At 43.8% G+C, this 26,018-nt stretch overlaps 1 protein-coding gene across 1 annotated transcript in view; it reads left to right on the top strand.

The window, feature by feature from the left end:
• Positions 1-20,440, top strand: part of AIG1 (androgen induced 1) — a 201,398-nt gene extending 180,958 nt beyond the window's left edge. The window contains exons 5-6 of the mRNA XM_019550152.1: positions 14,548-14,711; positions 19,774-20,440. Coding sequence (XP_019405697.1) covers positions 14,548-14,711; positions 19,774-19,811 — 202 coding nt within the window. The 3' untranslated portion in view covers positions 19,812-20,440. The remainder of the gene's footprint in view (positions 1-14,547; positions 14,712-19,773) is intronic.
• The last annotated feature ends 5,578 nt before the right edge of the window (positions 20,441-26,018 follow it).

The raw sequence follows: 26,018 nt of genomic DNA, 5'->3' as shown, positions 1-26,018 counted from the left end.
GGTCTGGAACCAACTTCCAAGAGAAGTGGTGCAGGCTCCTACCCTGGGGGTGTTTAAGAGGAGGTTAGATGAATATCTTGCTGGGGTCGTTTGACCCCAGCACTCTTTCCTGCCTTGGCAGGGGGTTGGACTAGATGATCTACTCAGGTCCCTTCCGACCCTAGAAACTATGAAACTATGAGATGATCAGGACATAAAACATAGGGAAAAACTGATCCTGCATAAGGAGAGAAATTGCCATTACATTGCTCCTTCCTAGCAGCTATCCTCAGTATTATTGATCATGAGGTGTTCATGGCTTACCTGCCAGGAGTGGCTAGGGTGGCTCTCGCATGGTCTCATTTCTTCTTTGATGAGCATTCCCACAGGGTGAGTTGAGGCAATTGCTCATCCTCTCTAAGGACACTCCTGTGGGATTCTGCAGAGCTGCATTTTATTTCTCCTCCTGTTTATCATCTATAATGGTCTGCTGGGAGGCTTTGTAAGGAAGCATGTCCCGAGGTATGCCACCAGCCAGCTGATAATAAGTAGTTGTATGCCTCTCAAGTGTCCAAGGCAGCAAATGCTATTGAAGGCTTTACTGGAATGAAGATCAGGACTTGGTGGTTTTAACTCAATCCAAATTGAAGAGAGGATGGAAGGCTGGAGGAAGCAGCCAGAAATTATGGCAAGGGTTATATTTACCCCTTTTATTGAAGGTATGCCTGTTCATTTTAACTAGACCTCCTGCACAGAGCCTTGCTTACATTCCCAGATGGTGTTAAGTGACTGCATAGAAGCGCTAAGAAGGAGTGCTTTCATTCATTTCAGCTGGCTGTAGTCATTTAATCCAGATATGGCTCTTGCTACCATGATCCATCCCTTTGTCACTTGGAGGTTAGTGCAATGCATTCTATCTGAACCTCCCCCTGGAAAACTGAATAAATGGAGAAAGGAACACCATGCTCCTTAAGAAGTGTCTCTTGCTTACCAGGGCATAACATCATTACCCTCTGACCTGGTTTGACTGTCTGTGAATTTCCTAGTAGCCTCGTCATGTTATTTTTAACTTACAAAGCTTGTTATCAGCCTGAGAGACTCTCTTCCTCTGCCACCCAGCCACTTTTGCAATCAAGAGGCACACTGAAGGTGGAGCTGCTACAGTATAAATCAGAGAGAGTGGCTGGCAGAATGGGCTCTGTGCTCTGCACTCAAATTCTGTAGTCCCCATTTTTGCCTGAAATAGCCTGTGGCCCACTACAAGGCTTTCTTTGAAGGAGAAAGACTATTGGTTAGTTTTCATGTGGGTCATTTAAGCCAGACGCTGGCATAGGTGCTTTATAATAGATACTTTATTGATTGAAGAAATATACAATTACATGCGTATCAAGCAAAGCCAAAGACAGGAGCATGTGACCAAGTTACTTAGTGCTCACTTAGAATTATGCACAGGTTCATGTCTCCTCGAAAACTGTCAGGCTCTCTGTCTTTGTTTTCCACCAAACCAAGCACTTAAATGGCTAAGGCTCACTTTTCCCCTGTCTGCAGAAGCTAACCCTAGCGCTTTAATTAAACTTTCTGATACCCAGGCATTGCATTTGTTCACATTTGCCCTGGGCACAACAGCCCTTGCATTGTCAGCTGTACACCTTATATGGATTTTTCAGGCTAAAGGCCAGGGGATGATGTGGTAAAGGCCAATTTGCTTGATTTAGAATGGGCTTGAAAAGGTCATCATTTTTAATGGATTATTTAATCTGTTTAGTATTGAGAAAATTCACAACTATGCCAGTGCTACCAAAAACACTGCCAGTGGGTCTAGGTGGTTGATTGTCAATGTAAAGAAAACAGCCAGAAATGTTTTGCAACAATTATCATGTGGGAACTAACATTTGAGCCAGATGTGTCCCTAAAAATACAAATAGGTGTAGTTAAAAGAGCTTTTTGTTCCTTTTGCCCTGAGCTGTGTGTGGTATTAAATGTCCATTCCCAAGAATCCAACTCCACTTCTTTGGTCTGGGAACAAAATACCTGATCATTCTCGGTCCCACGTGGATAAGAAGGGAGTTACACCTACATATGCTGGGGCTGAATTTGATCCATTCTTCTGTTACTTCATAAAATAATTCAGGCAGTGCAGTTACATCAGAAATCCCATTTAGAATGCAATTTCCTTTTAGGTGACTTTAGGGAGGTCTGTTCATTTGACGAAGGGAAGATGGAGAGTTAAAATAGTATAGAACATTGCGTGATCGCTACATGCTTTTAAGAAAAAATAAAAACTCCTGGGCAATTTGGGAGGGTGGTAGTAAATCTATCTATGCTCAGTCTTCCTAAACAGATGAAAAGGAAAATCTGAATTGCCTTTCTGTTAGCTTAGATATCCTACATGTTTTCATGAACCACATTGCACACGGGCACGCGCACACACACATGCATATATGGAGCCTCCTGTTAATGTATTGGGCATACTCATATACTGAAAGTATGTTTATTTTTTCAATCTTTTGCACAAATAACTTGTACTCTTCTTCTTCTTCTTCTTCTTTGCATTACTATAGACATAGGACCCCTCCCTAGTCACAGACCAGGACTCCATTTTGCTACCCCTTGTACAAATACAAAACACCCAAATGGTTTCTGTTCTGAAGAGTTTACAAGACAAGAGAAGTAATAGCTTTAGATCACTGGGTCCAAACCTGGCAGCAGCAGTGGTGTGGGATTTAACAAAGCTGTTGCTCACTTCACCAGTGGCATGCATTGCCAATGGGGCTCTATAGCTGGAAATGCAGCAATAGGGCCCATCCCAAAACTCGTGGCTGCTCTAGAGTTACACTGGTGAAACACCTCTGTGAGCCCAGTTTCTGACACCCCTGCTTTAGGTAGACAAGGAAGTACAAGAAAACAATGAAAGAATACTGATAAGCATTTGGACAAGGGCTTCAGGACACCAGTAGTCTAAGCGTTGTCAAGCTTTCTTAGTAGGGATCATAACAAAGGATAATTTTAAATAGAGTTTTGAAGGAGAAAACTGAAGTAGTTTTGTGAGTTCTTCCTACAGGTGAGAGGCAGCATAGAAAAAAGCACAAAGGTGCTTGTTAGGCAATCTAACAATGAAAGTCACAATGAAACATTGTGATTGAGCAGAGGCAGGAACTGACCTTGCCTTATTGAACGAAAATAATAAATAGAGTGAGTTTAGGCCATAAACAGCCTTGAAAGTGAAGATAAGCAGTTTATTTTGGGGGGAAGAAGGAGGGGGAGTCAGTGGAAAGATTAAAAGAAATAGATGATCTAGTCAAAGTGATGGGCTGGGAAAATACTCTTTAGACTCAGACTGATATCAATTTCTTCTGGAAGACTTGCTGCTCTCCCAGGAGAAACTATAAGTGTATAGGTGTTCAGGCTTTTTCTCCTGGAGTAAAAACAGCAGCTCCAGGAGAATAATAACATGGGAACAACCAGGGTTAAATCACTCCCAGGATAGTTTCTCCTGGGAAAGCTAAAGTCTGTACATGCTGTGGCTTCTTTCAGAAGAGTGATAAAACACTGGGGCTGTGCCCTGATTTAGAAGAGCTACCAACCAGTACAGCAATCCCTACTGCTGCACTCTCTGGCACACAGCAGCACTTCTCTGCCCAGGTCATCAAATGGGGCTAGTTATGCCTCTAGAACTGAAGAAGATGGAACACATTAATAAGTAGATCAAAGAATAGCATAAAAAAGGTGAATGGGAGTTCTGACGTGTCATTTATCATGGGACTCATCTAACTTCTTTCCCAATCTGTATCACTGTCATTTATCACTCAGCCTGCTCCTCCCCATCAACCTTCCTCTCTGATTTCTGTTCCCAGTTCTGCCTAGCAAACTCTCACTTTCTCTCGCTTTCTCTCCCCCAGTCCTTACAATTTTCAATACTCAGTGGCTGCGTCTACACAAGACACTGACTGCACAGTCATTACTGCGCTGTCATTTAGTACTGTATAAACAAGTACAGTTATTTAGTACTTGTTTATATAAGTACTAAATGACTGCACAGTAACCAAAGTTACTGCATGGTAGTGTCGCCAAATGGCTTTTAGGTAACACTGACTGCACAGTAACTCATTACAGTACAATCACAACCTACATGGGGGTTACGTTCCCAGGTTACCGCGTATAGTTGAAATCGCATGTAGCTGAAATTGCTGGGCTCAGCGGCGAGCAGCTGCCGCTGCCGCCACCGCCACTGGGCCCAGACAAGGCGGCCAGCTCAGCATGAGCCCCTCAGCCCCCCCCAGCCATGCCGGTGCGTGCAGGCAATACCATGCGGCGCCACGCAGCGCCACACTATATGCTGTTTCCCAGCCGGCACCCGGCAGCCAGCCCCAGCAGCCAAGCACATAAAGCCGAATTCGCGTAAGTTAAATACGCGTAAATTGCGACTTGCCTGTACTACTGCACAGTAGCATCACATCACGCTTTCTGTCATGTAATGCTGCTGCACAGCAATAATGAGCTACTATGCCATCAGTGTCTTGTGTAAATGGGGTCAGTGATTCCATCTTCCATGCCCAGCTCCTTGGCTGTAGCAGCTCTGCTTCAGTTCTCCCAGTCACCAAAAGAGCCATTCATCAAACACTGCTCTCATCTTCTCATCCTTCTGTTACTGAGTTCCCCTTCTCCAATCACCATTTTGTGTTTTTCACCTGTTTTCCATGCATCTGTCTGCCCAAACTAAGATCTATCCCTCTCTGATATCTCTTTAGGGGTATCTAAGTACCCTTAAGCTCAGAATGTCTAAAATGGACCTTTCTTCCCTGCCCACTTTTCTCTTCATCAGCCTCCACAGTACCTCCTTCTTTAATCACTGCAGCCAACACCACCATGATGTTTTTGTTAAATTTATTATTCATATTCCTAAATTTCTAAATAATATAAATTTGCTGGTTTAGAGGATGTGTGCTAACTGAAATATTAAAGTACCCAGTAAAGGGGCCAAGCAATTCCCATTGAATTTGGCACATCACAGAATCAGCAAGAACAACTAGCAAGAAAAACATATCCCTGATGAAAACATTCCTGTTGTCATTATATTTACCTTGCGTCATAGAAATCTGAAATAGAATTGACCCTTGGATGTGCAGGGTTGCTCCTTATGCTACAACTTCAAATGATTCATTCACTAGAGTGACTCAGTTGATGAACCCCATCATCTCCTCTGGGAGGCATTCCACAGTTTAATGGTTCCCATTGGGTAATATTCTCTTGTTCTGCGGAATAGCTTGTGGAAAGAAAAAACAAAAGTTGAGAAAGATCAAGAAATGACACTGCACAAAACATGCCACATTCTGCCATTGAGGAGAGCATTGCCAACAACAAGAATTGGCAGGAAAAAAGGCCTCGGAGCTGGTGGGATCCCTGGAATCAGCTGGAGATCTATAGTTTTCAAGGCAACCATGCAAAATAGTTTACCCTGGCCTGATACAATACTATGCATTACCTCCCTCTCTGAATGGTAATAGTGATGTGGAAAGGGATTTACTTCTAGTAAGAGCAGCATTCAGTACCAGGCACAAAAAACTGCTCTGGTGGATCACATCACTAGTCCAACTAGTTCAGTATCTAGTCTCTGACAGTGACCAATGACATGTTTCAGGGGAAGATGCAAGAAACCCTCTGGTTTAGTTTATGGATGACTAGCCATATAGGAAATTCTTCCTCAATCTCTATCAGTATATGAGTATCTTCTGTTCTGGTCTTATAGCCCTCATAAGCTTTATTTTCCCTAATGTAGCATTGGGTATTTTGGTTACCAATGTAAGGTCTAATCATGTCAACTTCTAAGCAGACTTGGTTCTGCCCCCAGAACAAGGGAATGAATGAGGTGACCACTTGTGTCTCCTTCAGCCCTACATTTGTACAGTTTCTATGCAAATATTGGTTTCAGTGATACCTTGTAGCAAAGAGGTTAATTAGGTATTGTAGAGAGAACTTTTTTATCAGTTTTAAATGTCTTATCTTCTCATGTCGTTGAATGTTTCCTTGTTCTTAAAGTGAGAAAGAACATACCAGAACTCCCATTCACCTTTTCTATACTATTCTTTGATATACTTATTAATGTGTTCCAGCTTCTTCATTTCTACTCTAAAATTAAACAACCTTTTCTACTCTCTCCTCCTACAGAAATTTTCCACATCTCCAAGAATTTCTGATACCAATTTCTGGACCCTTTCAATTTCTGCTATATCCTTTATGAGTGCCCAGAACTAAATGTAGTACTCTAGGTGTAGACACAGCTAAGGAGCCCTGCATGACAGGGAAACAGCTATTTACTCCTAATCCCAGTGACCACATACATATATTACAGGATTTTATCCTGTAGAAAGAGTGGGCAAGACTAAGAAGCACCTGTTCTCTGCACCATGCTCCCATAATAAAATCTTGCATATTTCATGGTTGATAGTGTTGTAGATTGATCTCTCAGGATCCCATTTCATCCACATTGTTTTAAAGGAAATATCATCTATATTACTGTCACTCAGAATGTCAAATAGACAGACTATGTATAGAATGTAAGATCACCCACAAGCTTTGGATTAATTGATTTACTTCCCTGAGCTCTAAAACTAATAGAGAGAAAGAGATACAGATCTTCCACTTTCTCCAGCAAACTTGTTTGCTATTCCATGTGCCAGAAAAATGACAGTCAGGAAGTCTCATACTTTGGCAGGAGATAGCTAAAGGGTCCATTACAGTAAGGAATTAAAAGGTAGCTACAAACTTAGTTTTTTGAAGGCCTCCTTGCCTCCAGTAGAGCTGGTCAAAAAAAACAGAGGTCTTTTTGTCTTGTTCATGTTGTTCAATCTGCCATACAGGTAGTTGAACTTAAAAAAAAACCTTTTTAGTAAAAAGTATCAAACATTTTGGGAAAAAAAATCTTGAGAAATGTGTCTTTTTTTCAGGTGTCTATGTCCAATTATAATGACAGGATTATACCCAGAATCTATTCTTCTTTAGCCGTCCCTTGCAGTTGAGGATGATGGTCTTCCATGATTATCTTATCTATCGGTCTGAAGATGGCTGATGAGGCCAATCTGGGATGGATAGACTCTGCTGCAACTTGAGCACATGTTTCTGTGTGGCATGGATAGCTCTGAATTCTTGATTCAGTCCATAATACGTTGTTTCTGCTGCTTCTGCATTTCTTTCTCCTTTTGTCATCATAAGGTTTCAATGTACCGAGATCCTTGCAGCAAACTCTTCCTCCATTTGGAGCAGTCCTGGGTGAGCAGTCTCTCATAAGCTGATGTCAGTGTTGCATTTTTTTCAAGTTGGCCTTGAGGACATCCCTGAAGTGCTTTCTCTGCCATGCTCTTGAGCATATGCCTTGGCTCAGCTAGGAGAATAAGACTTGCTTCAGGAGTCTAGAGTCTGACATCCAGATGACACGGCTGGGCTAGCGATGTTGATGTTGGCTGATCATCACCTCAATACTCATGTACATCCTTAATGCTCTCCTGTACATTGTCCACATCTCAGATCTGTATAGTAAGGTAGGGATCACAACTGCTTGATAAACCATGAGCTTGGTTTTGCATCTGATATTGTGATCTTTGGACACCCATTTCATCAGGTGTTTGAAGGCTGCACTTGCACATTTGAAGCTATGTTGGATGTCATCACTGATGTCAGCCTTCTGCGAGAGATGGTTCATAAAGCATGGGAAAAACTCAACGTTCGCCAGAGTCTCACCATGAATCTGAATTACAGAAGGATTGCCTTGCTGTCCACCACAGAAAAGGTCATTGAGAGACCCCTTCTGAATTGTTATCTCCTTCCACTTGATGAAGAGCTCCTCCTAGAATCTTAATGTGGGTTTAGAGCACAAAGAGGCACAACTGACATGATCTTCACTGATCACCAGCTGGAGGAGAAATCCCAGGAACAACATAAACCTTTCTACATGCCCTTCTTTGACCTCACAAAAGCCTTCAACTCTGTCAACCAAGAAGCGCTGTGGAGGATACTTTTGAAGTATGGATGCCCACTGAAGTTCACCACCATTCTTTGGAGTGCTTGTCAGTAATGGATCTGTCACAGATCCCTTTGAGGTTAAGACAGAAGTTAAGTAAGGCTGTGTCATCACTCCAACAATTGTCTTGATATTCGTTACCATGATGCTACATCTGAGCACCAACAGGTTTCCAGCCAGCATGGAGCTAAATTACCGAATGGATAATAAACTGTTTAATCTCAGCCAAGTCCAAGCCAAAACCAAGACCACCCCAACCTCAATCATCAAGCTCCATATAATGATGCTGCTGTAGTGTTTGCTCACTCAGAAGCAGACCTTCAGGCAATCGTCAACATCTGTACTGAGTTATACAAGAAAACAGGACTGACACTTAACATTCAGAAGACTAAAGTCCTCCATCAATAAGCTATTAATGTCCCCAGCTCTACAGCAAAGGATATTCACCATAGTATGTCCACCATACAGAAGACAGAAAACAACTTTTTGCTTTTGCTGCAGAGATTAGGACACAGACCGATAGTGTGAAGTTTCAGCAAAGTAGGTTTAACTTGGATATTAGGAAAAGGTTCTTCATTGTTAGAACAGTGAGGCAGTGGTGTAGACTGCCTAGGGAAGTTGTGCAATCTCTATTACTTGAAGTATTCAAGAGGAGGTTGGTCAGAGATGATCTAGGCATAGCTATGCCTGTATTTCCCTATGGGTATTTCCCATGCTTCTGGGCTTTACTCATTGCAGCATGGGCCAAGAAGGACTTTTCCCCTCCTGCTGCTACATTTGTCAGGCAGCTTTTAAAGCCTCCCTCAGAAGCATTGGATGTTGGCTGCAGCCAAATATGGGGATTTTGTCTGTGATGTGCCAATGATTTTGCTGAGACCTAAAAAAGCCAGAGGTTCCTGACTAGAAAGTCTTGCCCCTCTGCTCATGGTCACACCAATTGCCATGTTTGGGGTCAGGAAAATGTTATGCCATGATCAGATTCGTAAGAACTGTTTTGCCTTCTTCTGTAGAAGGACAGGGGGGCATGGCCCTCTTCCAGGGATCTCTTGAGCATATTTTTAACAACCTTTGCAGCATCAGGACATAGGCCACCAGAGTTCACCAGCTTTATCTGTGGCAGATTAGAATGTTATATCTTGTTTTGTTAGGGTTGACTAGGTAATTTTGCTAAGAGGTTAAATCAGTGCTTCCCAAACTTTTCCACAGCATGACCCATTTATAAGCCCATTTCCTCAGCATAGCCCCTCACTCGCAAACTGCATCCCCCAACTCCTCCCAGGTACCTCTCACTCACATTCCCTTGTCCTGCTGGTGCCCCTCACTCCTGACTCACAGCTCCCTGGTCCTGGCAGTGACCACCACTTCCCAACCTGAAGCCCTGCACTCCCCCAGGTGCCCCAAGGCAAGGACTCACAGCCCTCTATCCCCCCCAGCAGTGCCCAAGCCCCAGTTGGTGCTGCCAAAAGGCAGCAGCTGCTGTGGCCAAAGAGGAACATGGAGCCTGATTCCCCCCCATCCCTTCCCCTGCAGGCAGCATGGCTGGAATAGAGCCTGTGCAAAGGGAGGCGGGGGGCGGGACATGGGCTGCCTGCTGTGGGCTTGGGGCTCCCTTCCCTGCTGCCCTCCCCTGCGGGCTTTGCAGCTCAGAGGGCAGGACTCAGTGTGGGAGGGAGTGCCACACTACCATGGCCACCAAGCTGAGGTGCTCCCTGCCTGCTCTGCAGCAGGGGGCACAACTCCATGCTACCACCACTGCCATGCCTCACTGGGTGCAGGAGCTACTCTCCACCGCTGCTTGGCTGCCATGTGCATGTGCACATACACGTAGTGCCCCCTGCCTCTGATCACCCTCCCCTGCTTCCCCCAGCCCTATAGCTGCACAGGTTTAGTTTACTTGAGTATATTTTTATTTAAACTAGTAATTTTTTTGTAGAACCTATACAATAAGCAGGGTCTTAAATTGGCTGTAGCTTGCACTCCAAAATGTATCTTAATGCAAGCTCCCCTGTGCTTATCTAATAATGAGGTTGGACAAGAATAATGACTACTAGAATTGCAATGTCAAAGGCATTCATTAACGTTAATAATCAGTAGTCTTGTATGGAAGCTTTATGCCTATACTTGATCAGCCCGTTATGCTGCAGGATTGAGTTAGCTTGTATTCAAGTAGGAATGAACTCACTAACAAAGGGCATCAGGTAATGTTTCCATGGCAGCAGTCCTACTTCTGCTGTTCACATTTGTGATATAGACAATGCAGAAACGCTCACTGTGTCACTGCTGAGTGGAAAGAAATATAACATTAGTACTTCCAGGTGTAGTAAGCTCAGCTGTGTGGCTGACTTTAAATGAGGTTAGGCTGCCTAGCCAGGTGTGCTTTTGAACTTTGCCTCCTAAGTGGCACTTGCTTAATTTTCTTCTTATCAGATTAGTTTCTATTACTGAATCTGTGTTATTGCTCCAGGGACAGACTAAATTGAAAACATAATTTGCAATCCATCACATGATAGGTATTACCAAACAAATAAAGGGATTTCTGCTTTGGCCAGCAAAGAATAGAATCTATAAAATGTAGGCGAGGATACTGCATTAGCAAGGCAGAGATGACATACAGGAATTCTTTAGTGACTCATTGGATGGATTTAGACTTTATTTCTACTATTCAAAATAAATGCATTCTAGTAAATGTCACCAGCACTTGGTTCATGAACCAGTCATTTGCGTATACAGGTGCAGATAGACAACACCTTTGAGTAGTTCTCTTATAAAGGTGCCAGAAATTACTGGACAGTTTCACCAAACCAGGGAAGAGAAACCAAGCTACAAACATGAATCTTTTTAGACTCTTTTCTTGGGATTTGTTTTATTGAACACAAAAGTATCACAAAACAAAAGAAAATTGACTGAAAAACAAAAAACAATGGTTGTTATAGGCGTTCCCTGCCTTTGCAAGACAGGAGGGGGGCATACACTCCACTCTGTTGTCACTCGGCTTCCCTACTTCAAGCAACTAAGTGATTAGCTGTAACATCTTAACCCTTTACCTTGTCATGGGTACATTCTAGCATTTTTCCCCTGCAGAAGACATGTAATAAATACGTTTAGAGAAACTTTTTCATATGTGGACTCCTTCATAGAGGCAGTTATATGACCAACAGCCAGTTACAGATTCCTCACTGTTTGACTTACTGCCAGATGCTAATTAGTGCGTGAATTCACTGATAAATCAGGATCTGACTGTATAATCCACATTTTTACAATGATCTGCAAGAGAACACAATAACTACATACACTTGCTGCTTTGACTAATAGATTTTTAAGGCCTGACAATCATCAACATTTAGATCATCCAGTATGGCCTCCTGCATGGCGGCCATAGAATTGTACACAGCCAAGTTAGATGCGAGAATTTTCCCAACTTTTGCAAGAGATTTCATGGAACTAGAGCCTGTATGAGCCCTCCCCAGAAAAGTCAGCACAGCACTGCTGTTCTACCAAGATAATATACTATGTCATCAACCCCCTCCAGAGGGACTTTCAGTAGAGTTCACTAGAGTTCAATATTCTGTTTCATGACTGGATGAGTATCATGACACTATCATTTTGACAAACCAACTCAGAGGCTTATGAAGCCAGAAAACTGTTCCAAAATACTGGTACAGGCCTTGGGAGATTGATGAGGTCTGCAGCTGAAAAAAAAATGTTACAGTTACAAATGATAAGGAGCACTCTTGGTAACTTCATCAGCCTGAACGTCCAGTAGCAGCTGTGGAATCAGTGCACCTTTAAAGGGGAAGCCTATATAACAGGGGGAAGATCTGAGACAAATGGCTAAGAGCAGTTACCCTGGTTAAAGGACCGATTGCATCTCTCTCTCCTTTCTGGTGCACCTTACCAGGTGTTGGGCCTCAACTCTTATTTGTACCTAGGGGACTGGAGGAGGATTTCACATTTTCCCACATTTATGGCATTGGCTACATTTCTCACCTTCAGGAGCCTGTGGCCAGCGATTTAATGACCAAACGCTTCTTAAAACAAGTGTGTTTATTAGCAGATGCAACAAAGAATAAAGTGTTTAAAAACAACAGACAGCCTACCTGCATATTCAGTTTCCTCTAAATTTATGCTTTCTACACCCCAATTTAGACAGACCACCCTCTAGAGTTACAGGACCAGAAGGGAACCAACTTACTCTCTTCTAGGGCAGAGGTTGGCAACATTTTTGGGCAGTGGACCAGAATGACCCAGCTCAGGTACAAGGTGGGCTGGCACTAGGACCCAACTGTTACTCTGTTGCTACTGCTGCTACCACTTCTCCCCACTACCCAGCTGCACTATGGACAAAGCCCCTTTCCCCGTCCCCCCAGACACCAAAGCTGCTCAGCACTGAAGACCCCCGGCTCTACGCGAGATGGAGCAGTGCTGTGGGCCAGATCTGCAGGCTGTAGGTTGCCAACCGATGTCATGTTCTAGGGAGTCAAGTTGCTCTTGGGACCTGACCTGGTTTCTGTTGGCTTCCACCAAATGACTGTCCTAATCTAGTTCCCACTTTTAAAGAATATTTTCCTCAAAGCCAAACCCTGCTTCTGTGTGCTCCCATCCAACTGACATACTGCTCAGTGATTTGTGCTAGAGGGTGTGGTGTCTTGCCTTTGACTGTCTTTTTTCCCCAGTGGCCCATCTGAGAGACTGCCTTTGTGATGGTGCTCTGATGTTTGCCAGATGGTTCCATTTATCCCTGGCTGGCAGTCACTGATTCTGTCACTTGGTGAAGGGAAAGAGTATGCTGACCTTTTCAACTCTTTTCTGACATTACATTTACCATCTCAGAAAGCCAATGTAGACTTCTTATTTAGGGGATACGGGGTGTGTCTACACATGCATTAACTGTGCAGGAACTTACTGTGCAGCAAATTACTGTGCAGTAAGAAGTTTTTAGACCAGTGTCTACACATGTAGATGTTACAGCACAGTAACACTGTGTGTGCTCCAACTTGGGAGTAAAGTTACTCCGAAGTCAGTCCACATAAACAGTGTTACTGTGCAGTAAGGTATCTACATGAGCCTTACTGCACAGTAACTAAGCAGGTGCAAATTTGCTCCCTGCATGATGCAGAAAGCATGATACAGGGAGCAAATTTACACTGAAGTTGGCATGTCACCATAATTACTGTGCAGTTTAGGCGTACACGTATAGACATGCACCTGTAACCTAAGTTACTGTGCACATGTAAACACACCCGCAGATCAACATCCACCGGCATACATCACCAAAAAATTTTGCACAGAGGAAAATGTACTCAAAATGCTTTTTGGAGACTGCTGAGCTTGGCATGGTCAAGATACCAGCTACTTGAGCTGCCAGTGAGTGCTGGAAATTTGTGAGTGCCTCCAACATTTCCTCCTCTGTTTGGGTTCCATTTTTGTGCACCATATTGTGGGGCTGCACAAAGTTTGATTTACTTTGATAGGCATAATCTTTACCCTTCAAGCAGGATAAATGTAAGAAACAATCAAATTCCTTCATGGAACAGGGGAGCTGAAGCACTAGGAGTCACCACCTACAACACTTGCACATATAGAAGCTGAACTATGGGCACTGACAGATATGCAACTCCCTGCTGTAACTCATGAGACTTTGCAGGATCCCCGAAGATGGGAGGAGCCATCTTGAGGGGCTCCAATTCACCCACCCTACCCTCCAGCACAGGCTGGGCAAGCTCCAGATGTAAGCCCCAGCACTGCTTCAGCCCAGCCCTGCTCCTGGCATGCACTGAGACTTTATTGAAAGCACTTCGCTTTGGAGTGCCTTCACCTGAACCGTCATGTAATGGGGGTTCAGATTGTCATGCGATCAGGCCTTTTTAAATCATTCTGCAGTTGTGCACATCTGTCAGTGCACCCAATTGTGCAACAAATCATCGCTATTGGTGCCCTATGTGGCCAAAGAAGAGTGATATTTGAGAGTGATATACTAAATGCAGGGCTAGTGGAAGACACTGATTAGTGGAACAGTGTGTGAGAGAGAAGCAGAAGCAGTGGAAACATACCAAATGAAACAGAGCAGAAGTCAAGAAGCCCCAGATGCAGAGAGTCCCAGTAACAAAGAAATGAGAAGAAAACCAAGGCATTTTGAATGAAATATTGGATTAAAGAGGTTTAGAATTGGGAGAAAAGATACTATCCCTAGCTGTCTGCTATGTTCAGTGATTTAGGACTTTGTACATTCTTTATATAAGCCAACAGGACCGCATCAAAGAAATACCTGACTCTGTTGTCAGTTTCTCCTTCTGACTGAAACAACCCATAAAATCTGAAAAATGGCTCAGGTCAAAAGGGGAAACAGCATTCCAGTAAATCTAGTTTTGTTTCTTCCTCTTGTCACCCCTATTCTAGAAGGTGATCCTGAGGATCAAAATGCGATTGCAACCTCCAGTCCTTTGGACTACATGTCTGATTGATAAGCTGGAGTCAATAAATGCTCTAACGCAAGCTACTTTCAAAAACAGCATAAAGACAATATCTGCTCTTGTCTCATTTTGATTTCGTTTTAGGGTGTGCTGGATTCATCATGTAACAGGAGTCTGGGTGTACCCGCTCTTGGAATACATAAGCCCAGGTGCCAAAATAATCTTCTTTGCAACTGTCACCATAATAATTAATATGTTCTACTTGCTGGGAGAGGTTCTGAATAATTACATCTGGGATACACAAAAATGTAAGTATTTGTTATTTTGGGGAATAATAAATGAAGGAATTACTCTTTAGGGTCTAGAACCCATCCCATTGAAGTCAATGGGAATTTTAGAAAACTGAAAAGGGAAATGAGAACATATCATTGTAACTTTTTTCTTTTTTCTCTTAAAAATAGGCAGATGAATGAAATGTTTGCCAGAGAACATGATTAGCTATGAATATGTATTCATTTTTATAACATCTAATACTAATTTAAGAGCTGCTGGCAATTACCTGAAAGGTTTACAACCCACTTGGTTTTATTAGCTGATGAACCAGTTAAATCAAGCTAGAAGAAAGTGCTATTTTGTGGAAATGATCATACTGATATGCTTAGGATTAGACAGATGTGTTTTTTTTAAAAATACTTTCAGGCGTAAGGTATTCTTCTGCTTATAAATCAATTTGCTCAAAGAAATTAAGCATATCCATATTAAACAGGCCATATAAAAGGTATAACAGATAAACTTGCTGTTGATTAATTCTGCACAAAAAGTATTAATCTACTTCATTCAAACTACTACTGTAGTAGTAAGGAAAACCTTAAAAGTACATCCTGCTTAACTCATCCCCATGGTTTAGTCCCCTTTGGTAAGTCAGGGTGAAGTAGGTACAATCCTGTAATTCCCTACATAAAATACACTAGGAAGAATTAAACTCCAGGTGCAATGTTGAAACAAGAGGTTCAAAACTGTTCCTCTGTGGGCCCCATCTGCTGCTTATCCATTGTTAGAGTCTGGATAGCAGGCACCTATTTTCTCAACCCAATCCCTTCATAGACATCAACTACATAGACTTCATGGCATTTGCCTCATCTTCCAGTAGTGCAGGAAAGATGCTTTAAAGAAAAAGCTTGCCACAAGGAAGAAGGGTTCACTTTATACAAGTCCCAGGTAATATAAAATATAATCATGTGATGATGAAGCATGTGTTCTTGTTAACTTCATGAATAAGTAGCTAAAAGAACATCTCCACCAACCTTCCACAGCATATATAATAGTATCTCTGCTGCTTTGTTTCTCTGCTGTAAGGGAACAGAGGCTGATCTAGCCATAATTACAATTTTCTATGATTCTATAATGCCCAGGCCATAAGCTCCTCTCTGATCTGACTTCCATGTGATTAAGAGACATTGATCCAAATTCCTTTGTGGAGCAACCACTTGCCAGCCTGCAAATGCCATGAGTCACCTGTTGTATGGCTATGTTTAAAGGGCTGTACATAAATGTAAGTGAAAGTGAATGATTAGCCCACCGCAAGCAGCAGAAAAATAAAATCATGGTGATCTCTCAACCATGTAAGGTTTGGAAAAAAAATATTTGGAAACCATATATTTAAAAGGGGTTTTTTGAGCTCTCAAACTTTAAAATTAAAACAATCTGACTTGAGAAGGTTTCAATTTTTTTTTATTTTCCTTTTCCTCCGGAGGTGCATTAAGTGAAACCTCACTACTGACAAAATGATTTGTAGTTAGTTTTTCCAAGTTAAACCACAAACATGGTAGGCAAGGAAAAATTTGCCCTTTCTACAGGCCAGTGCCTACCCACAGTCCTGAAGATACCAACTTTTCTGCCAAACTGTTTGATACATCTGCAGTAGAATATTTCAGAAGAAAGGAAAGAGGCTCTTTTAAAAAAGAAAAATAAAGCATTTTACTTAAAACCACTGGAAAAGTTCCTCACAGCAAAAGACACAAGGGACCCCAGATTGGCTCCGAAGCAGGCTCTTAAGCCAGTTGCACTCTTTTGGAGCCAACCCATTGTTTTGGTTTTAAAACCTTTGACTATGGCTCTCCTATTATTTTTGGTTTGCCAATAACACCCACCCTATTGTCTTTAGATTGCTGAGAATGTTCCCATCCATTTGTTTACTTATTGCTTATTGCCAGGGATCCTGGTTTTCTCTGTTTAAAAATAGCAGATTCTCTGATTAAAATTGTAAATTCTGTGATTAAAACCCCCAAGATCTGCATTTATCCATGATTAAAATGAAACACCACTATATATCTATACACACACACACACACACACACACACACACACACAGAGCAAATGCTCTGTTATATGGTACCCATGGGGAATAGGGGGTGCCAGATAACCAAATATGGCGGTTACCTGAGAGGCCCGAACAGGCATCTTTGCCTGTTTGGGCCACCGTCCCTCCCGCCACGTCCAGTGTGCCATGCCCCTCCCTGGCATCAGTGTGCCAGGAGACAGGGAAGGGGGCCCCACGCAGACTGCTTTGCCCCAGGCCATGGGGGCGAAACTGGAAGTGTTAGTTTGTTTTTGCTGCGTCAACTGGCATGCCGGTTAATGGAGCATACTGGTTTATAAACTATCAGATAACATGGCTTTTACTCTGTGTGTTTGTGTGTGTGTGTATACATGTGTTGTGTGTGTATGCACGCATATATATATATATATAGAGAGAGAGAGAGAGAGGTAACAGTTGAACACAATGCTTTATTGCTATATTTACCATTTTAAAGCAGTTTGGAAGCCTACCAGTGACTCAGTCACTGGAATAAAGTATAAATACCTATAAATTTGGGCATTTGATTTTGGGGGGGTTTTGTCCTGGAAAATCAGAGCTACCCCTGCCCCCTTCACTCGCCAACAAGTGGGTCCAGCTGCAGCTGCCTCCTCCCCCCGCTGAGCAGCCCTGATATGCTGGTGTCCTGGCAATGCCATTGCCCCTCACTCCTGACCCAGAACCCCCACAGCCTACTGGGGCCCTTCAGTCTCCACCAACAGGTCCCTGGCCCTAACAGTGCCCCTCACTTCCCCAACCACAGTCCCCCACCCAACCCCTGCCAGAGGGGGCCCCCAGCTGTCAGGGCTTTGGGACCAGGGACCTGGGTCTGCAGCCCCCTGCTCCCCTCAGCAGCCCCCAAGCCCCTGCTGCCACCCATAGGAGGCAGCAGCTACTGCAGCAGAGCACAATGTGGACCTCGGTTTCCCCTCCCCCATGCGTAGCCTGGTCAAAGCGGGGATCCCAGAGGTGGCATAAAGCTTCCCCACCCCACCCTACTCTGCCCTGCCATACCCGGTCCTGCCCACTGAGCCCTGGAGGCCCCAGGGGGAGGGCAGCAGGGCAGGCAGCCCGAGTCTGCATCAGGCAACCTGCCCTGCACACAAATCTGAGGGTCATGTACCCCCCATGCCCCTCTGGGAGAGCACCCAGTGGTCGGGAGCCAGCCCCCCTTTCCCCATGCCCCCCAGATGAGCCACCCATGGCCCCATCCCGCTTCCCACCTGGGCTTTGTGACTGCACATTCTGGGCCCACGCACCAAGCCCATGCACCACCCAGGCTGGGCAGCAGCTCCAGCCCCAGCCCTGCTCCTTCCCTCCCTCACTATGAGGGCCTCAATCTACCCACTCTGCCCCGAACCAGACTTACCTGCAGGAGCTGCTTTCCAGGCTGCCTGTAGCCATGGGCATATGTATGTGCGCACATGCACATGGTGCCCTCTGTCTGACCATCCTCCTCCTGCTCCCCCCAGCTCCTTTCAGGCTGGAACCCACCATTTCCCATGTTTTTCTTGTTCAAAGGAGAAAATCCAGGTTTTTGTCCTTAAAATGAGAAAATCTGCATGTTACCACATTTTACCATGGCGAACAGAAAACCCGGATCCCTGTTTATTTCAGTAAAGTCACCTCTGCAGATGCCTTCCTATTATCCCCATCTTGCAATCGATGTGATACATTTTCAAAATAGCCTATGGAAAAAACTACCATTCATGCATGTATTCCATTAGCAGGTACAGTAAAATCTCCACCATCCAGCATTTAACTAACCAGAAATTCCATTAAATGAAATTTCCATTAACAGGCCGGCCAGACACAGGGGGATGGGGGAACCTTGCATGCGGAGGCAGCTGCCACGCACCACCCTCACTGCTGCCACTCTGCGGGCAGCCACAACTCCCCTCCCACACACACACACTCCTCGTGCAGCAGCCAACCCTCCACCCACTCCACATTATCTGGAAAGCCCTGCCGGGGGGTTTCAGATAACCAGAATTTTTACATAAGCGGCAATCCCCTTCCCCCAGGGATGCCGGACAATAGAGATTTTACTGTAATATGATTTATGGTCAGGTGTCCTTTTCCTTTTGCTTTCAAAAATTACTTCCCATTCTCCATAAGTCCTGAAATAACTTTCTTTTGCAATCTACAACAGTCCCGCAAGCATCCAAAAGAAACATTTTTATACTATGTTGAGATGTTTGGCAGGGAGCTTTGCTTAAAAGAAACAAAATGAACAAAAGAATACCACTTTGGCCAGAATCTAATGATAAATCATTGCCCAGGAACATGCACCTGAAAGAGATGGATGTTTTCGTCTCCAGAAAAATACATACACCCTTTTGCCCATCCCAGCCTCCTTTCAGCACAGACAAGAGGGAGAGGAGTTCTGCGGCACAGGCAGGTCTTAAGAGGATATAGTGTGTATTCCTGCTACCTGTCACTGAAAGGAAGGGGCATTAAAGAGAAGGGCGGAAGAAACTCTTAGCAATAATTGATTCTTTGTGTGCTTTCAGGAAAGAGAGTTCTGCTTACAGAGTTTTTAAAAATCTGAGACTGGAAAGGAAAAAAGCTTATTGAATTGAAGACAATTATGGTTTTGCAAATCTATTTTTTTAAAAGGTAACCATTTAGCTTCAGCTACTGGTAGCCATAATAGAATCCACTCTGTTTTGTTTATATATAAGCAGTGGGAGCTCAAGGTGATAGTTATCCTCGCTCCCCTGAAGCAGTCAGAGGCAGACTATGCCACAGCGGTTTCATATTGCAATTCTAAAAAGGGTCCTGGGAGAGAAAGGGTTATGTACTTCATTAGCAGACAAACACTGACATCAGGTGTGCAGATGTTCTTTTCCTTCTCAGCAGGTTAAGTAAAATCTTGCAGATGTTGCTAACAAACAGAGGAAAGCAACAGCAACAAAAGAAAAAAAGCAAAATTATTGTATTAGAACATCTCTAAGTCAATGATCAATGTTTATTCAGTCAGGTATTATAAAAAGTTCTCTGTATGTTTCCAGGTACGGAAGAAGGAAAAGAAAAGCCTAAATTGGACTGAGCATTAAATACTCACAGGAAGAGATTGCTTGTTATTCCATGAAAGATTTCTCAGCACCAACAGAGGTTGGCCAGGAAAAGAATCTTTTGGCAAGCTGTTTATATGGACCCTGTACTCAGGGCAAGGATCACTCTCTTTTTATATATGTAGAAAGTACTTTTAGCTAATAACACTAACCGTGTTTTAATCCCCCTTTTTCCTATACTTGCATATGCTGTGTATTCTAAGATCTATATTATCTCCAAAATGTTTTCAACATGTATTACAACTTAAGTCAATGTAAATGCCTTTTAATTTATTATGAGAAGAATGAGTCAATTCTTTGTATTGCTTGGAAAGAACTTAAGCAGATTGGCCTGATTTGGGTAAATATGATAATCCTTTATATTTCAAAGTGCACTCTAAAGCTTTCTTAAAAGATAGCACATAAATTTACCTGAAGGAAGAATCCAATCAAACTTTGTTATCTAATGTAACTGTATATAGTGGGTAGGCAATACTAAGAGTTATATCAATTAATTGCAATTAAAGTCTATCTGTAAATGATTAAACTTTTGTTAAATACAAGAACACATAAATAAAGATCAAAGTATCCCCAGGATTCTGTTTCTGGGTACTGCTTTGGAGAAGATGTGTTGATTGTGTGTATATATTCAATTTCTAGTTTTTGTGAGTTGAGCTGTCAATGACAGCATTATTTCCATTCTATGGTTTTGGGGGTTTTTTTCCTGTGACTTTGACTATAAAAGTAGCTGTATCATGACCCTGGGACCTTCATTCATAACGGTTAACATTGTACCAAAGATAAAACTCTCAGGCCCCGAGTCAAAAAAGCCCTTAATATGGGTGGATCTAGGATTTTGAAAAGGGGAATGGGCACACATGGTATGCATCATCACATGAAAAGAAAAAAAAGAAACTAAACTCTTTACTAATGTGGTAGGAGGTTAGCAATATATTATTCAGTTTAAGATCAAAGCAAAATATATGTAACTATTGAAATGTTTGCTAAAGGAGGGGTGCTCAACCTCCGACTCCTGGGCCACAGAAGTGAAGGTGGCCCCAGGCCCAGTCCAGCCCCTCTGGCCAGCAGGTGTCGCACAGCAGGGGCTGTGCCCCCCGCCAGTGCCATAGGATGGGCTGGGGATGGTGCCAGCTTTGGGGGGAGAGGCATGAGCTCCACCCCTAGCTGCCCACCTGCCCCTCTGCTGGCCTGGGTGGGGCAGGGCAGGACTGAGCTGTCCAGTGCTGTCCCAGTGATGCTGGTGCCAGTGGCCACCCACAGATGGCAAGGAGCAGAAATGGGGCTACCCATGGGGCCTCCTGGCAATAGAGAGCCCTGAGATATCACCACTGCCTGCAGGGAGCCTTGTGCCTGCCCCTGGCCCTGGCCTGGCTGAAGGGGAAGAGGCATGCACTGCCTGTCCTGGATGCCCACAGCCAGGATGCCCACCCAGGTCATGATGCCCATGGCATCCCAGGGGCACCCTGATTGGTAGGGGCCCCTGGGCCCAGATCCCAAAGGCCCATGCATTAATCTGCCCCTGATGGGGCCACGTTGCAACTGGGCCACACTCCTTTACCTCTGCGGGACTGAGATATGCCCCCTTTTCCCCAGTGGGGCTGAGCCATGCCCCCTTCCCTACTTGCAGAGCTGGGTCAAGCCCCTTTCCCCCTTCAGGGCTGAACCATGCCCCTTTCACCCTACTGGGCAGGTCACATCCTTCCCCTTCCCCTCCCCCTCCTTCCACACCCCCACTTCCCACACTTGTGGGGCTGGGCTCAGGCTGGGCTGCCTCCCTACAGTCTCCATGTGGCCAGATAGTGCCCACTGCACCAGCCCCAGGTACTGCATCAGAACGACCATCCAGCCCACTAGGGAAAAAGGTTGAGCACCACTGTGGTAGAGTATATATGCAGTTGTAAAAAACACAATAAACTAGGCAATAAATTCAAAGGATATTATATTATTAGTTCACTAGATTCATCAGACAAACTTGACCCTTCTTGGGTGTCTTGACAGTGCCTCCAATATTTTAATGTCAGTCATTTCTACACCTGAATTAATATTACCACACACCTAAGTTAAGGTTTTTAGCTAGAGCTAAAAACAGTCTGCAGGGCTGTAAAATAGGAGGGAGACATTACCAAGACGAGCTAGTAAAAGAGAGAATGGTTTGAATAGTGAACCATCAAGACCATTTGAAAAGGAGAGAGGGTAGTTAACACCTGTGGAGTGTAGAAAAATTAATGAGAATTAAGGAGATGATAATAACCCATGAAGTCAATTGACTCTCTCAGCACTATCAGAATAGAAATGTCACTGCCCTTCCTGTGTACTTGATTTTTGCTTGGGTGGAGCAGGAGTCAGAGTGGGGTGCAACTGCACCCACCCTCCTCATCCTCATCTTCTGCTAGTTCTTCAGCAGACACAAAGTTAAGCACATGCTAAGGTGTATTCAAGTGTTGACTGCTGCCTAGTAAAATGAGATTTACTGAATTCTATTTGATTTTCTGATAATTAAAAGGGAAATGTCACTGCTGTGGAAAGTAGCAGGAATTTAAAAAAATAAAGTTGACAGAATTATTATTAATAATAAGATCTTCTTATGAAAAAGTAATTTAAAAGCACACATGCCTGGATGTTCAGCTCACATATACTTTACACCTCTACTAAACTTTACATATATACAAATATGTTTTTATAAAGCATTTTGCACATGCAATGTTACACTTCTTATTTTAATTAAAGGGACATTGTCTAGGTTTGATTTAGCTTAATAGTGGCCTTCCTCTAGCACTAGAAGTTTGCTTGTGTAAATTGTGGCTTTAACTGCAAAACCTGCTGTGCAGTTTTCAGGGTGATTTACTGTCAATGAATTGGTAGCTGTACATCTGAATATGACAGTTGGGGGTGGTGATTGTTGGTGTTTTCTAATAAAGATTTTGGGATACCACTGTTTGGTTGCTTGCTTTTTAAAATAACAATGATTAATTTAAAATGGAGTCAACTTTGGCAATCCAGATGGGTCCCATGTAGCATACCAATCTGTAGTAAAAGAGCAGAGGACAACATTTGATTCTTAAAACTTTGATAAGTGTTCTTTTGAAAAAACTTCAACAGCAAAATCTCTAACAGTGCTCTTAAATTGACACTTTTGTGCCTAAAAAATATGGCCAGTACAGTTATTAATGAATGAATGCTCCATAGCAAGTGGTAATGTTAAATTCTATTGCAGCTACCATATCATCATAGGTAGGTTGATAGCTCCTTCACAACAGTGTGGATCTTAGGAAAAGGCAGGGAGCCTTGCTCTCATTAAGCCTTTATTGTAACAACTGTCCGAGCCCCCAAGCTCTGGAATGGCCTGCCACCGGAGGTGGTTCAAGCACCTACTTTGAACGCCTTCAAGAGTTTTTCTTGCTGGGATCCTATGACCCCAGCTGACTTCCTGCCCCTGGGGCGGGGGGCTGGAGTTGATGATCTTCCGAGGTCCCTTCCAGCCCTAGTGTCTATGAAATCTATGAAATCTATGAACTAACTGCTGACCCAAAATGGTTGGCCCATCACTACCTATGGAAGACTCTTTAGTAAGGGAGTTAACCCTCACTACTACAAACGGCAGATGCAGGGGTGAGGGTTAAATCAATGCAGCTGTACCCCCATTTGGATGTGCTGCACATGCACAGCGAGCTCTGACCTCACCAGCTGATTGGTGTGAGCTCTGGTCAAAGTCACCACTTTTGCAGGGCTCCAAAGCCCAGGGGGTGAGTGCTGTCATTGTTTGCCCTTCCGCCTTCTCCCCCCTCACCCCAACCCCTTCCCACTGAATTCAGCATCAGGGGAAAAAGGAGGATGAGCAGCAGTGGCACTCACCCTCTGGGCTCTGAAGCCACAGCAAAAATAGGGGCTCCAGAGAGAGCCTGCATGGACCTGCTGGCAAGCTCATAATCCTCACTACCCATAGGGAAGTCTGGCAGGAGCCCACACTGATGGGCTCAAAGCTTCCTATGCATGTATGAAACAGCCAAAAGGTGGTGTGATGCACCCCCTCCCACCCTACACCTGGATCCACTGCTGCTCTAGGTTTTCTAATACTCTCCATTGTAACAGATTTTTTTCAGCTGTTACTGAAGATAGTGTGATGCCCTTGTTTTATGATGCAGACCTTTGAAATTCAGCACTGACAAAGTCCATCCAGGTTCAGCTTAGCTATAAACTATTAAAAATCTCCATTTTGCAGCAAATATTATACTGGAAGTGTGTTAATACATGTGGTTTAGGTTGGGGAGACCAAGTAAAACTATTCTGATAGTTGCGTCCAAGCGCTGTTATTAGGAGAACCTGCATAACTCATTCTTCACTTCTCAGTGTCTGCTTTCTTTATCTATATCTCATATTGATTGTTTCCTTCCCAAAACACTGGCTATTGGCTGGCTCCCTTGTGATTCATAGGTGTTAAATAAAAGTAAGAAATGGTGAAATATTGTTCAGCAATTCATATTTTGCTAGAACATATTCTGACTGCAGCTGATATACCTTTATTATACTGCTTAATTACTAATGTCTCCTTCCAGAACCACGTTATTGATGCAAAAGTTTCTCCTTGGGTGCATCCAGACAAGTGTGCACTTGCCTCTTGCAGCGTCTCAAACCCCTTTGAGATGCTGCAAGAGGCACATGCAGGAACAAAAAAATGCAAAATTAGACCCCTGGATATCCAGAGGTCAAACAGTACCCCAGAGGAAAAAGTGGAGCAGGGCATGATCCGGGACCATGCCCTGAGGCAGCCAGAGGCTCCGTCCTCCACAGAGATGCTCTGGTAGGCAGCTAGAGCATCTGTGTGTTTGTCCCTTTCCCCAGTGCTGAAGCACGCTGCTTGCCAGTGTGGGGCAGGCAGTGGTGCAAGTGGCAGGGACCTGGACCCAGCTTGCCAGGTAAGTAGGGGATTGCAGGGCTGGAGGAGGGGACCATGGGGGAGGCCCCACCCAGCCCTAGCCCCAGCCCCTGTTCATTTCCCCAACTTCCCATTCACTCCCCCACTCCCGTTTGTTCCCCCCATTCCCCATTTATTCCCCCAGCTGCCCACTTGCTCTCCCAGCCCCACACCCCTACAACTCACTGGCAGTAGCAGCAGCCTCCAAGGCTGGAGATGAGCAGAGGAATGAGCAGGAGTCTGGAGACAGCAGGGGAATGTCTCCAATTCATCTCCAGAGGCTTGTCTCCAGCCTTCTGCTCATTCCCCTGCTCGTCTCCAGCCTCCTGCTTGTTCTCCTTCTCATCCCTAGCTTGGCCCCAGGTTCTAGCTCCCCTTGGATGCAGATCTGGGAGGAGCCAGGCAGGGTTATTTTGCCCAAGTGGCACAATTTGCTCCACAATGATATGCATGTCCAGGCACTGAGGCAAAAAGCCCTGGCTCAAATTTGCACCGCTTCTATCTGAGCTGTTGCAAGTGCATGTGTTTGCATGTGTGGATGCACCTGGTTAGTGTTGTTACTGCCCAGGTCATTTTTTTCCTTCTTGTACTGCACCCCATTTGGCAGTCTTGGAAATGCAGTGATGATGCATAGGAATCAAAGGTATCAGACAAGGTAGGTACAAAATTCAAAGTTAGGCATTTAAATGAAAGCAGGCTTATTTGCAAAGATACTAAGTACATGCAAGTGGTGTTGCCTTTTTCTGGGTCTGTGAATGCTCATCCCACTTCATAGGCAATTTGGATTTAGATTTGTCAAATATGGATTTAGGCACATGTTTGGAAATTTCAGCAAGTGGCAATGCAGTGGAAATTGGTTTGGTATGAAACATTCATAGTACACTGGTAGGGCTAAAACTTAGTTTATCCTCAGGCTCCCAGAATAATTATGCATCACCTGTGTGCTTTGGATCACAGTCACAAAAGAAAAGAAATACTAGACCATGTATCCAGTGCAAAAATCAATGTTGTAAATACATACGTGGCTAAATTAGCAAATGGAGAACACAGCTGTGAGCAATATTATTTCTCTTAAGAATTACATGATCCATACCTCTGGTAGAAGTGTGGTGGATCAATAGTAATGAATAAAATTAACTTGCTTCTAATTTAGCCAAACTTTAGCCATTTGGACTGCAATTTCCCATATTGTCTCTTTCAGGGAGAACAGTTCATCATTTTCCAGTATAAAACATATAAAAAGAGATTTTGCCCACATTAAAAGATTTTA

This window comes from Crocodylus porosus, unplaced genomic scaffold (assembly GCF_001723895.1).
Source record: "Crocodylus porosus isolate Cpor-Errol unplaced genomic scaffold, CroPor_comp1, whole genome shotgun sequence".
Classification (NCBI taxonomy): Eukaryota; Metazoa; Chordata; order Crocodylia; family Crocodylidae; genus Crocodylus; species Crocodylus porosus.
Note: the sequence above shows the minus strand (reverse complement) of the source record. Positions and strands in the feature narration are given on the sequence as shown.